Raw genomic sequence first — 14,761 nt, 5'->3', positions numbered from 1 at the left:
TAGGCGGTGCACATACACGCTGCTTGCACGCATAGACAGTAAAAGAAAAAAAGCTTTGCAATAGAAACATATCTTTGAGCAATAGAAATATATATTTTCAAAAGTTCTGGTTATGTTTGTCCCATACGGTTCGTGCATGATTGTTCAAGGACTGAAAAACAATTGCTTTAGCTCACAGGCCCTTGCCTTGATATATTTTTTTCTTAGTTTTTTTATATTACCTGGCCTACTCTCTGATATGTCCATATTTATTTTATGCTGGTGTCTAGACTTTATTCTGGCACTGTTGGACTTACTCATTTGCACCATCACCATGACACTCACTCACACAGAGCACCTTACCTTACCTTACTATGCACAGAGAATCACAGGCTCAGTCCCTGCCTCAGTCATTGCAAGCGCCTCTTGATTATTCACCCACTATGTGGATACTGGTTTTAAAATTGATTTAGATTAGAAGTAGAAGTGTTATTAGAAGTTATTTAGTATAATTTGTAGTATAGTATTTTGGGGGCCAAGCAGTGAAGCTGCAAAGCCGCCAAACAGGAAGTGAAGTAATATCTCAGCAAAGCTTTCACGTATCAAAACCAAACTCAATACATGGGGTCAGGACCCAATAAGAAGGATGCTCAATAAATATGATGAGTTTCACCTATAGGTGGCGCTATAATAAGCAAAATTATGTTTTGGCCTGTAACGGGTGATGTGTTTGGAATTAAAACCTACTAGTGGTGTCTGTTAATACTGTGGGAGGTCCTAAATCCGACAGATGTGAATTTGTGACGTCAACATAATTGATCCGGCTGCCATATTGGATTTAATCAAAAACCCTTAAAAGTTTTCACAGGTCACAAAGTTTATCCGATTGTCACGAAACTTGACGCAGATGATCGTCATACCATGATTCACAAATGTATTGCTTTTTGGACCTATATTCAAAACCCGTTTCCTGTGACGACCAATCAAGTTTGTCGGCAAAGCCGCCAAACAGGAAGTGAAGTGATATCTCAGCAAGGCTTTCACTTATCAAAACCAAACTCGGTACATGGACTCAGGAGCCAATTAGGAGGACGCCCAAGAAATTTGGTACATTTTGACCACTGTGTGGTGCTATAATCACAGGAAGTATAGTCATATTTCAGCAACGCTTTGACATAAAAAAAAAACAAAGTCAGTACATGGGGTCAGGACCCAGTAAGGAGGAGGCTCAATAAATTTAATGACCTCTGACCACTAGGGGGCGCTATAATCACAGGAAGTGGGCTCATATTTCAGCAATGCTTTCACGTATCGAAACCAAACTTAGTATATGGACTTGGGACCTTATTGGGGGCCAAGATGTGCTACCCTAGATGTGCGCCTTGTTGGTGCCCCCCCCCCCCCCCCAATTCCAATCCTCCCCCACCTTTCTTATGCAGCCCTTGCCACTTAATCTACTAAACCCCTCTTCTACTGCACTTTTTAACCCCCCCACTTTGCACAAATAGGCTGACACCAGACATAATTTCACTGCATTTCTTACTTCCAGTAACTATATGCATGTGACAATAAACTTCCTTGTATCCTTGTATCCTTATTCTGAGGACACAAAATAAATTTGGTGACTTTCAACCACTAGGGCGGCGCTAGAGTAACAGAAGTTTAGGTCATATCTCAGCAATGCTTTCATCAGCAATGCTTTCACGTATCAAAACCAAACTTGGTTCATGGACTCAAGACCACATCCTGAGGACACACAATAATGTTAGCAACCTTTCACCACTAGGGGTGCTATAATTTGCAAAACTTCGACACCAAATTTGGTACATAGACTCGGGACCACATCCTGAAGATGCTCAATATATTTAGTGACCTTTGAACACTAGGGGCGCTATAATTATCAACACTTTCTTGTATTGACACCAAACTTGGTATGTGGTCTCATGACTACAACCTGAGGACACACAATAAATTTGGTGATGTTTGAGGTATGCGCATGTATATACACGGAGGTTTGTCTGTGTATATGTGTGTGGTGGGTCGGATGGGAGGTTAATTGGGTGTGTGTATAATGTAGCAACATTGTGTTGCCATGACAACTCCTGCTCAACTGCTTGGCCCCATCATTGCTGCTTGCAGCTATATTTGGTATATTCTTTATCTCCTACTGTCCTTATTGCTTAGTTGTGTTTTTTTTTTTTAATATTATATACTTTGAATTACTTTTTCTGCTGTTAGTGAATGTGTGTGTGATGTCTGTATGCTACTGAGACCTTGAATTTCCCCTTGGGGATCAATAAAGTATCTATCTATCTATCTATCTATCTATCTATCTATCTATCTATCTATCTATCTATCTATAAATCTATCTATCTATCCTTTCTCCTCCGTAGCCTTCTGGTGTAGCAATAGTGCTGAAAATCTTGTGGCTTGCATGCCATGCAATAGGACTGTGCATTACCTGGCAAAAAACAAAACCTTTTTTGTCTTAATCATGGAGAGATTTCAGATGTGTAATAACTATAAAAGGCGTCTTCATAGGTTGGGGTGGTGTTGGTGATTGCTATTGAAATGTTACAACCGAATTGTCCACTGACATCAGAACTTAAACAGCCTCTGAATTCTTAATGGTGGGTAATGTAATTCCCATTCTTATGGATGAAATAAATGTGACTTGACTTGACTTAATGCAAAAAATTGTAACCTAAATTATTAATTGCACTAAACAATTACAAACTGATCAAAAATGTTGGTAGTTTTGCATATTGATATTGAAGTATTGAAGAATCAGATGAAAATACAGTTGCTTAATATAGAAAGGCTTATAGGCTTACATAATATTGACAATTAAAAAAATCGCATAGGCCTATTAATTAGGAGGATTACCCTTGCAAAAAAGGGGAGGGTCTGTTTTTTTTTCAAAAGCCCATATGATTTCGAGTCCTTCAGGTAGCCCTCATTCCCAAAAAGGTTGGAGACCCCTGCTCTAATGAGTCATTGTTTGAATCAAATTGCATGCATGATGCAAACATAAAATCTTACATACTTTTATGTTTGCATCATATAAATACTTATAATACACTGAGACACTCAGGCACTGACTTACATGTAAAGAGCAAACCATCCATTGCGATATAAGGTTCAGCCTCCATTTAAAATAACACACTTCAAGAGAAACAAACACTATTTTCTAAAATGATAGAGCTCATTACCCCCCCCCCCCCCCCCCCCCCCCAACACACACACACACACACACACACACACACACACATACCCCCAATAGCCCCGTTGGCTATAGCGCCTACATCTGGCAGTTCCGGAGTGCTTTACAGCTAATAGGAGGGAGGGGGCTAGTCAAAATAAACTTCCAGCTATCGGGAGAGAAAAGAAAGGATACGCGGCTGGCTCCCGAAAACTTTTCCTAGGACCAGTTAGGAGTTAAGCGCCAACATTTTGTATGTATTTACATGTTTAATGATTTATCAGATTACGCATTGATGGCACTACTTACGAATGGAACCTGACAGGAACGCATGCTGATATCGGTTCCACTGTCTGTGTCAACCGCCTTTGTTAGATAGACGAGCTTTTAACTGTCTTCATCACTTTAGTTGCATTGCTGGAATACAAATGTTGGCTTTATAAAGATGAGATGGTTCTTATTTAGCTATATAGCTATTCAGTTAGTTGTTTATTCAGCCAAACCAACTTGTCAGTTATAATTTTACTTTTTCGTGTTTTAGTTTACTTAAGAGGCATGCTTCTCGAAATGTATTGAAGGAACCTCCAACTCCAAACTCCAAACCTCTCGCATATTCCGAAAACGTCTTATGCAAAGTGATCTACGAGATTACATTGGTGGTTCACATAATTAGAAACGATGGCTGGCGTGGTGCGCACCCTTAGCCGGTGTTTGCTCCCAGCCGAAGCCAGCCGTGAGAGAAGTAACAGCAAAGAGAGAACTCGGGACACTAGAGATCCAAATCAAGAACGAGAGGCAAAGAGACGCAGTCGAGAAATTGATGCTATGCTCGCCCGTGAGAGACGGTCAATCCGCCGGCTGGTGAAGATTCTGCTCCTTGGAGCCGGGGAAAGTGGGAAATCCACGTTCTTGAAGCAGATGAGGATTATCCATGGGAAGGAGTTCGACCAGAAAGCACTGCTGGAGTTCAGGGATACTATCTTTGAAAACATCATTAAGGTATTTTTTTTTAATATATAAATGGCAACAGCTAAATGTTCTTTACTGTTAAAAAGAACATGTCATCACAAAGTAGGCTATATAGGCTACCATGCCATGGTGCTGATACACATCCATAATGCACTAACTTGTTTATTTGGCCCTAGAGGCAGACTTTTCATTTTATGTCATGCTGTATGATCACTGGCACAACACAGAACACCAAATATTCTACACATCAACTACTTCTTTACCTGTCTGCTCAAGATCAGAAAGACAAACAGAGTGGAGTTGGAGCTGGACGCAAACTTTGAAAGTTCAGAACTTGTTCAGTTCACCAGTAGCCTATTAGTTCTCTAGTATTAAGAGTCACAGGCTTATGACAGGTCAGGTCTTTATACAAGGATGGTTAATAACTTAATTTGAAAAAGCTACAGCAGCACCTCATTCACAATTAGCCTTATAATGTTGGACATTTACTTGGAGATTTAAATTACTGGATTAAAATGGATTGAGCACATTGTAGTGGCCTACATTTCTGCCAGACAAGTTAAATAATTAGCCTAATCGCTTGTCATCAATTACCAGAAGGTGTTAGTGGGGTGTTTTTGAGGTTGCCGGTTGCAACTTTAACACAGACCTGTTCAGCTATATGGTGAGGCTTAAATCTGTTGTTTCTATTCAGCCTATTATGACTGTGAAGTTATCCAGTTGGAATCCCATTGCTTTGGGAATTCCATCGCCATTCATTTTAAACAGCTCTGGAATTCCATTGAGATTTCCTGTGCTTGTCTTAAACAGGTCTGACCGATGCTGTCAGTGGTTATCCTCACCTATTCTTATGGTAATAACCATGTAGTTGTAAAGCTGAATACAGTAACAGAAACAAAGCAGTCAGAAAAAAGTACTGCAGCTCTTCCACAGGATAGTTGATGTAGGCTGAAAGTCTAGTAACATTAGGACCAATATAACAACCAATGTCCATTTAGACGTTGTCTCACACATTGGGCCCTACTTTAAATGTTGGGCAAAGTGTAAAGTCTATCAACATGCAAGGAGTATAGCTATCATGTGCAATGTTTGCAGTTAAGGTCTTGTCCATAGTGTCAAATCAGCATAGCAATTGAGTTTGCTCAGTTATTAAATTAGCTTTAGATAAACATAAGACCTTGCCCATCATTTAAATTGGGGCACTCTGTGTTTTAAGAATTTGATTACTGTCTAATGATGTTGTATCTTTAATGAGTACATGACAATTAGTTTGAAACATCCAAAACTCTCTCCGTACTCAGCACAGGAGCAGTGTGTCAACCCTTTTCACCAGAAAGTGGCCTCACACTAGTCCTCTGGTTTTGTCTGTGTGTTCGCTGAACACAAAGCATGTGAGTGAAGTCAGCCATGTGAGTGAGCAGCCGGTTTTTACCTAGTAAGCTGGCCAATTCCGCCAGGTCCGCTGCGTCAGTCAGTCAGTCGCTCAGTCACTCAGTCACGGCAGTGGTTGTTTTACTCAGTCTGAGCATTTTCCGTGGGATGGCTCACAATGAGCGGCTGAGCTATGGGATTATTGCTGGGTCATTTCCCTGTGAACAGGTCTATTTTAGATGCCTTTGTATTGAACACCACTGACTCACAGCCTGTAATTAACAGGAAGCTTGAGAGGGGTGGGGGGTGGGGGGGGGGGGGGTAGGGGGGGCGGAGGATTTGTGTGAGAAAGAAGTGCCCCTCTACGCACCAGTAATCCCTAACGATTGACAGCGGCCCTGTGCTTGCTGCGCTAGATTGAGGACAGGCTTCGGAAGAATTCATATCATCTCCCTTTTAATGATGAAGGAAACTCACAGAGAGATCAATCTTCACTTCAGCAGTGCCAGTGTTTGTCCCTGGCTGCCCAGCCCCCCCCCCCCCCCCGCCTGTCTTAGCCCTCTGCTCTGAATCTAGAATCCCAGGGTACCATAATACTCAAGAACTTGACCTGACCTCATGTGGTCAGTGTTTTCCAGTGCCTCCATTCTGTCTACTTTGGACGCTTCTCCATCGCAAGTCCCGTCTCGGAGGGCTGGTTTTCCACTCCATCTATTTTATCACTTTTTTGAGGAGGATGGCCCCTCTTTGTTCCGCTGGATGCTGCTTGGGCCCAGTCCTGGAGGGACGACTGGCTGTCTCGATTGACCAACAGCTCCATACACCAACTCAAGTCAGAAGGGCAGTTGACAGGAAATAACCATGCTTTGGTGTTATTCCCTTGGCATCATGGGAGGGGGGGGGTGTGTCATACTGTGTCTGTTGTGCATGCATGGGCTACATGCCTGCCCTCGGATAAGCAAGTGGATTTATTTTATGTTCACGTCCCTGGAAGGACAAAGCACATGTCTCAGCAGCATACACAATGCACACAGATAGGCAACACAGTCTGTGAGGTGAACCAATCGTACACTGTTATTACGTCAATCAGCACTTTGTTATCTTGTGTATGGTGGAAAAAATCGGAGAAAAGGTCTCCTTGGATAATTGTTATCTTCACCACAGCATGATGGTGTGACGAATGGGAGTAGCTTTATCAAAAGTTTTGATTTTCTTGCTGAAGGACATATCCCTACATTGGAGAGCAAGAGTCTAATACATTGAAAAGCAAGAGCCATTCCAGTAAGAAAGAAAACCTCTCACTAATGAGAGATTTATTTGATTCTCTTTTTCATCTTAAAAAAATGTAACAACACACTCAAAGACTCAGAGACCTGGATGCTGAATTCCCAACAATAGTATTATTAGATGATTGAATTGTTGAACAAGATTATTGAATGAAAGAATAGGATGGCACTCCAAATTGACTTTCAAACTTTTCAGTCGCCATAGTTTGGAGTGCTGTACCATTCCTTGTTTAAGTAAGCCTTCACGATTCCCACAACTTCAAACCACCAAACCTTCACCCCAACCCATGCCACCACAGCGCCCTGCACCATTCCCACGGCTCCAGGCTCCAGGCTCTCATCACCCTGTCTGGGCCTGGGCCCTGCGCTGTCCCGGCCTCTTCCTGAGCAGCAGGTCTGAGACAGCCGAGACCCCTGCGTGAGCATGACTCCTAGCATCCATGCAGATGCAGACACGCAAGCTAGACCACCACTCAAAGGTGCGCTTTGTTTAGGGTCGGGTCCCGATTGCGATCAGATATCCCGACTGTGAGCCTGCGAGTATAAAGATGGGATTGTGAGGCGGCTTCTTTCTGGATGCGATCCCGAGAGAGCCAGCCTTCTTGTCTACTACCGCTGCTCAGCCCCATCCCACAGAGCTAGACGAGGCGAGGGCTACGGGAGGGGTGGTGTGGAGCGCAGCTAACGACACATTCACTATTTCCTTTTCCCGTGTTTTACGTCTTATGAGCTTGATGACCAAACATGTTAATGCTCTGTGTGGAAATGTGGTGCATAAACAGCATCCATGTCTCTGTGAATACTGGGTATGTGGGGAGACTGTTCTTGTTTGGATGCTCTTTGGTTTTTGCACAAGTGTTGTTTTTTTTTATGCACTAGCTGCTAGCACTCATGTCTGACTCGTGTACACAGGAGGGCCCTGCTGCTGTATGCTGAGCCTAAACACGCCATGTGTATCCTGCAATGTGTGTATTGGCAGTGATTGCATGTTTCAGCAGTGCTGTGCCATTCGAAAGTAAACATAAAACAGCAGCGAAGGAAGTAGAAGGTGCCAAGTTTGACTACATTGGCGGTAGTTTGGAGGCAGTACAAACATGATTTAACAACTCGCTCGACCAACCAGAGTCTCATTCTTTACAAATCCAAAGAACTGTCGGAGGACAGGACTCGGGGAAATGAAATACCGTCTGTGTGTGAGAGGGAAGACACCGAACAAGCTTGGAGTAATCTGGCCTTGGGCTGCCAAAATGAGAAACACACACACACACACACACACACACACACACACTCACACACACACACACACACACACACACACACACACACACACACACACACACACACACACACACACACACACACACACACTCACTCACACTTTCTGTCATGAAAGTAAACATATGGCCTATAGCTGATGACCACCATCTTCAGGTGTGTGAGTGTGAGTGTGTGTGTGTGTGTGTGTGTAGGGTTGAGGGGGTTGTGTCTGCTGTGAGAGGGAGAATATTTTTCTATGACCTTTTATAGTCGAGCGTGCCAGTCAGTCAAGAGTTTAGAGTCTGGGCTGACTTGGCTCTGAAAGAGGAACTGCGTGGTATTTGGGATGTGTGGGACCACTTGCCCCAAAGGAAATCACTGCTCCTGATTCAACTTGAATAGTATGCATGCAATATTTCAACCCTATTCTGTCTTTGACTGTAGAAGTCGCGTAGTCCAAATCTCCATAATGGCTATCCTATATCTCAAAACTCCTTAAAGTTTATGCAAGAACTACTAGGCTTTCTGGTTTGTGCTGTCTAGCTCACCATAATCAATGTTATTGTCCCTAAGGAAGTCTGCAATCTGTCTTCAGATGGAGCATTAGATCTGACATGGCGTGACCTGTCTTTCAACTTGCACACGCAGCTCCAGTCACCTGTCATTAACCTCTTCAGGGAAACAGATAAAGGCCTGGCTACGGGAAGTTCAGGCACTTGTGCCATTTACGACCTTTGAAACCCCCTAGAGCAACAAACATGGACACATGCAGAGCATTGCCCCAGTCCTACTGAGCCAGTTCTCTGGCTGTTAGCAGGCGAGGTGGTATTTGTCACCTGACTGGGTGGGACTGCTGAGGGGAGCTGATGTGATGTGCGTGAGGTGAGGGAATGGGCAGCTTGCTCCGCCACAGTGACCCCTCCTTGACTTGGCCTATCTCAGAGCTTATTAGGTCTGCACTCAGAGTGCCTCCCTCCCAGACACTCACTCCTCTCAAAACAGACAGACAGACACACACACACACACACACACACACACACACACACACACACACACACACACACACACACACATTCCTCACAACCTCACATTGTGGTCGTTAGGTTCTGTTATCTCTCTGATTGCTGACTGCCTTATCAGTTCGGCTTGCCCAACTTACAGTTTGCTAAGATACATCTTGTCTGAGCAAACTGCTTAGACACATTTCCTGCAACAATTTATTATTTTCGCAAAACTACACGTACAGAACTCAAAACGACACTCATCTGAGAACCATAGGTCAAAACACACTGTCATAACAACATTATAATAAAAATAGATCTTTGCAATGTCACACTGATAATGAGTATTACACACATTCATAAATGTTTTGTCTCCAGCAAGCAAACACATGCTCTTTGAGAGATCTATACAAAGAGGTAAAGAAAAGAGATGAATACAGCATAGCATACACAAGTGAAACTACTCAGCATCATCCTTAATACTATAACTACTCTCTGGTCTGACTCTATCAGGATCACAAGTTATAACTCTAGTCCTCTCTGAACTTATTCAGAAAAACAGGATGTTTGCCTTTGCCAGATACCACTGGAAGTTTGCCCTGGTGTGCACTATCTATCCTGAGAACAGATCATCAAATGCACTGACAAATGGGGTATATGATTGAAGAAATTGATTTGTGAATATTGGATGGTGAACTGAACCAGATGCAAACCAAAGCAGTGAATACAGAAACATCCACAAATATGATGTATCGAGTGCTCTTAATTTCTGTTTTCAGTTTGGCATTATTGATAATGACCAAATTGAATACTGAAAAGCAGTTACTTGCTTATCAACAGAAGTAGTTCCTCCCAAAGATTCTAGAACAGAGCTCTGTTCTAGAATCTTTGGTTCCTCCTTACCCCCCAGAGGCAGTGGCAAGGGTTTAGGTTCTCCAGCATGGAAAATATGTACTCAATGAGTTCAGATGCTGATGACCTGGGATTATTGCACAGATTGCATGTGTTTACTGAATGAGCAATGCATTTTAGGCTACTCATGGCAAAAAGTGTGTACAGTGTGTGCAAAAGTGCATATGATTTAAGAACTGAGGCAAAGCTAGTTTTTGCGTGGTATCAGTAATCTTGTAATCTTTGAACTGCTTTTACTGTAATGTCATTGTATCATTCATTGCATCCCTATGGTGGAATGGATTTAGTATTTTGTGCAAATATTTTAGAGCGGAGTGCCAAAAAGTGTAGGGACAGAATTGTGTGTATGGTGTATAGAATTGTGTGTATAGTGTATAGTGTATAGACTTGTGTGTATAGAGTAGAATACTCTACATGTGTATATTTACAGTTGGGGTTTATACCATATGGGCATGTATGTCTACTTTGCCCTACAAAGGCAAAAGACCAAACTCACCAGAGTGTGAAACTGAGAAAAATGATTTTAAAGTTGTTGTCTAGCCAAATGTGTTATAGGTAGGACACTGGAAATCTGGGTATTACTTGTTTAAATGAAGATAAGTCTGTACATAAACAATCTTGGGCTCAAACTTGACCTTTAAACTTATTTGGAAGTGACTGTACTTTGCCTTTGTATTATCTGCCAACAATCTTGCGTTCTGCTACTTCTCAAACATTGCCGGTACCCACATAATTAATCGACAAGGCGTAGGCATATAGGAGAGGATATCTCGCAGGGTTCAGAAGTAGCTCACCAGTCACCAGACAATTTAAAAAATAAATAGCCACCCGACATCCAATCAAAAAATAGCATTTGTTGTATCCAGGTAAATTTGTTTATTTAGATTTGATATTTTCTGAACGAAATTACTTGCCTGATCAAAATGATCAAAATTTCTGGGGCAGCCGTGGCCCACTGGTTAGCACTCTGGACCGGAGGGTTGCCGGTTCGAGCCCCGACCAGTAGGCACGGCTGAAGTTCTCTTGAGCAAGGCACCTAACCCCTCACTGCTCCCCGAGCGCCGCCGTTGAAGCAGGCAGCTCACTGCGCCGGGATTAGTGTGTGCTTCACCTCACTGTGTGCTGTTTGTGCTTCACTAATTCACCGATTGGGTTAAATGCAGAGACCAAATTTCCCTCACAGGATCAAAAAAGTATATATACTTATACTTATGATAACGAGAAGAGACTGATGAGGGAATATAGGCCTAACCAAATTTGTGCTAAATTCGTGCATATTGCATTATGCATACAGTTCTGCGCCCATCTCCACACACATTTTTCTCGCTGGAATATCTCACAAACTCTTGACTGAACATATGACAAACCATATATCAAAATAAACAGCCGACCTTACGAAGATGTAAAGCATTCCGCTATACAATAAATGGTTCCAGAGTGATCAGGTTTAGAAATTACAGCACATTTCTACATGGTCTTTGGTCTGCAATTCGAATGTAATAGCAACCCAAAATAATGAACTTGTTGTCCTTATCAAAGAATCAAAAGTTGGTCTCGGCATGCACAGATAAATTGTGGTACATGGCATCTGCACATATATGCAAGAGTAGGTTACTTAAAGCTTAAAGTCACAAATGCAGAGGAGTATTAGGCACATTCTTCATCCAATGGTTCAGTGACAAGACTTAAGTGAAAAAAGCAATTCATAGCCTAATTAATAAGGTTACTTTACTTTACTTTTCATGTCTAATGGGGTTCAATTTATGTTTTACACAGCAGTATATGCAAGCAATTCAATTCCCTCCCCCCCCCCAGCATTTTGAAATTCAGAAAGTGGTTATGCACACATGCATATAATAAGCACTTTTTAGTTGTTGTTGCGTGCATGGCAGGGCATGGGGATTATATGAGTGGGCTGCTGAACTCTGCCACTAATTACGAAAGTCAAACCACAGCACTTCTGCTCTGCAAGATGTTGATGAGAGAAAGTGGGGTGTGGGGTGGGCAAGGGGTGCCGAGTCACATGTCTACAGGCTGCAGGAAGTGGTTGTGTAGGGGGGACAGAGCAGTCATTTTCAAGCCCGTCTTTCCCATGTGATGCATTAGAGCGATCCTCAGCGACTGGGGCCCATGTTGGGGTAGTGGTGGTGGCGGGGTTAAGATGGAGGCTCCAGAGCCGGCTGCTGGCTGAAGGACGAGGGGTTGTTTAGCTGATTTAGCTGTGGTTGAGTGGTGGTGAGAGACACCCAGACCCAGGCCCCGGCTGCTTACTCATCATAACCACACCGCGAGTATGAGCCTCTTAAGCTCTCTCATACTGACTCCTCACTTATGTGTCCAGCCTCTCTCTCTCTTTCTTTCACTCTTTCTCTCTCTCCCCCTCTCTCTCTCTCTCTCAATTCAATTCACTTCAAGTAAGCTTTATTAGCATGACAAATATTTTTGCATGGCCAAAACCGAACATTTAAACAACATAGAGAATGCTTGGAGTACAAATATAAGGCAAATACATATGCATTCAAGATAATCAGCAAGACATACAGTATGCATCTCAAGACATCAAGACATATGCATCTCTCTCTCTCTCTCTCTCTCTCTCTCTCTCTCTCTCTGTCTTTCTATCTTACTCTGTTTCTTTGTCTTTCTAACTGTCTCAACTCTGCCCGTGTTTGTCTGTTGGGGAAAATCCCTAACTGGCCATAATACCAGCACAAAGCCTCATTGATATGTCACTCATTGTCAAAGAGTTGAAGGCTAAAGGAAAAAGAAACGTATTGAACTAGAAGTGGGAGATACAGTTGTAAAAATAAGCAGTCGGGGTTGTTTTTTCCCCCCATCAGTGTTTCTGAGAAGTGCATTGCGCTCTCCACTCACACTGAGGTGAGGTTTTGGTGGTTTTCGGAGCTATTTTTGGGCCTGTGCCATTGCCTGGGGAGAGATTGGAAGGCCCATATCTGACCTCTAAGCTGTGATAGCGTGGCTAGCTCTCTCACTCTTTCTCTTTCTGTCTCTCTCTCTCTCTCTCTCTTTCTCTCTCTCTTTCTCTCTCTCTCTCTCTTTTTCTGCCTTCTGTTGAAGTTGCCCGGGAGAGCCTGTCCTTCCCCAGATACTGACTGGCAGAAGTAGGTGAGAGGTCAAAGATTCATGCGTGGGGTCTAGGGCAGACGGGCCCAAACATAGAAATGGAGGCGAGCAAGGGAGACAGAAAGAAAAGAAAGCGAGAGATAGAAAGAAAGAGAGAGAGAGGTAAATAAAGACAGTAAACAATAAAGGAAACAAAATGTAAACACTTACACAGAGTAAACAAGACAAAAGAGACAATGGCAAAGTATAAATGATGTTTTACTAAAAAAAACATTACAAAGACAACCAGAAAGAGAGAGAGAGAGAGAGTAACAAAGAGAGAGAGAGAACAAGGGAAACCAGAGAACAAGGTTGAAAGAGACAACAGAGTAACAGGGTGGGTGTAAAATAAGAGCTCACAGGGGTGGCGGTGTCCCACAGGAAGGTGGCCTGTCTTGCGCCTGACAGTGTTGGAAGTGCGCTGGCGATAAAGAGCATTTTTGCGGCGTCAGTGGGGGAGGCTTGCGGCTGTTTATTTTAGTGCTGAGCTGTTGGCTGACCAGGAAGAGCCACGGCGGGTGAGCCAGCGTGTGGACGGAGACAACGCTCGGACCCGTCGGGACCCTACCGCACTCATTTCCTGTTGCAAAACCTCCCTGGCTTTTACACGTTTCACAGCATCCCTGTTCCTCAAGTTATTAGAGTGATCTCTCCCATATGCTTCAGCCGCACGTGAGTTTCCCATAACCCCTCGGGTTCTGGCCTGCTACTGCCATCCCAGCTCGCACGTGACATGGCGCAGACAGGTACTCAGTGGCACGCTGGCTGGCCAGTGGCCACTGAGATGGACAGCTTTAATAAACAGTGTGGGGGCAGAATCCCACCAGAATCCCATGTTGCTCGTAATCACTATACCAGGCCAGCCAGCTAGTGGCACAGACTCACCGTGTGAGTAACACCAGTGTTGATTCACATGCCGTTTAGAAGAAGGAACAGAAGCCTCCTTCTGGGATGCCTTCTGAGCGCAGGATGTTATTTTAGTGCGCCAAATTGAATAGTGGGTGTCCTGTTTGTTCCAAGGGGTAAGAAGAAGCATCGTCTGTGGTCAGTCCTGCAATTACAATTAAGCCGGCTTAGCTGCTTATATTTGTGCTGCTTTGAAGAGGGAAATAAATAGGAACAAAGTCATCCAACCCCTTATGATATTTCCATTGTGTGTCTGGCACGTGGTGCCTAAGAAGTGGGAGATCTAGTGTATATACTCAGTCCCACCCACACCGGAGCTTGGCTAGTACACTCTCTGTTATAGTTGGAAATGAAAAGGTCCAATAAGAACTTGTGGTCGGCCTGAATTTACAGTCCTCCCGGGAGTTCCGAGCAGCTCTTCTTTTTGGCTTCCCCTGGAAGGCTTTTTGTCATGGCTCTGTTTATAGACCAGACAGTGCTGCCTACATCAGCTTGCCAGAGATGTTATTATTTGTGACAGGGATATGGCGGAGCCCTCTGTGAGGCAGCAGAGAGATGTACATTAAGGAGAGCGACTCTGCATGATTTAGTTCTTTCAGCTCGGCTACATTTTAGGTCACCGACTCTTCTGCCAAATGGAGTGACACTTAATCACAACCGATGAGTAGGAAGAACCAAGTAGCACTTCTAGTGATACGTTTGCTTGGTGTAATTTTTTCTCCATCTCTCTGTTTTTGCTACTCAAAATGAAATGT

General features: G+C 43.4%; 1 protein-coding gene across 3 annotated transcripts in view; it reads left to right on the top strand.

Annotated features, from left to right (window-relative positions):
• Positions 1-3,334: 3,334 nt before the first annotated feature.
• gna12a (guanine nucleotide binding protein (G protein) alpha 12a) overlaps positions 3,335-14,761 on the top strand; it is a 33,775-nt gene continuing 22,348 nt past the window's right edge. The window contains exons 1-2 of one of the 3 annotated variants that reach the window (XM_042085383.1): positions 3,351-3,416; positions 3,723-4,180. In XM_042085383.1, coding sequence (XP_041941317.1) covers positions 3,860-4,180 — 321 coding nt within the window. In that variant the 5' untranslated portion in view covers positions 3,351-3,416; positions 3,723-3,859. Of the gene's footprint in view, positions 4,181-14,761 lie in introns of all 3 variants that reach the window. The other 2 variants (XM_042085382.1, XM_042085381.1) reach the window with 2 other exon arrangements.

The sequence above is a fragment of the Alosa sapidissima genome, chromosome 3, assembly GCF_018492685.1.
Source record: "Alosa sapidissima isolate fAloSap1 chromosome 3, fAloSap1.pri, whole genome shotgun sequence".
Lineage (NCBI taxonomy): Eukaryota > Metazoa > Chordata > Actinopteri > Clupeiformes > Clupeidae > Alosa > Alosa sapidissima.
The sequence above is the reverse complement of the archived record's forward strand: the minus strand, read 5'-3'. Positions and strand labels throughout refer to the sequence as shown.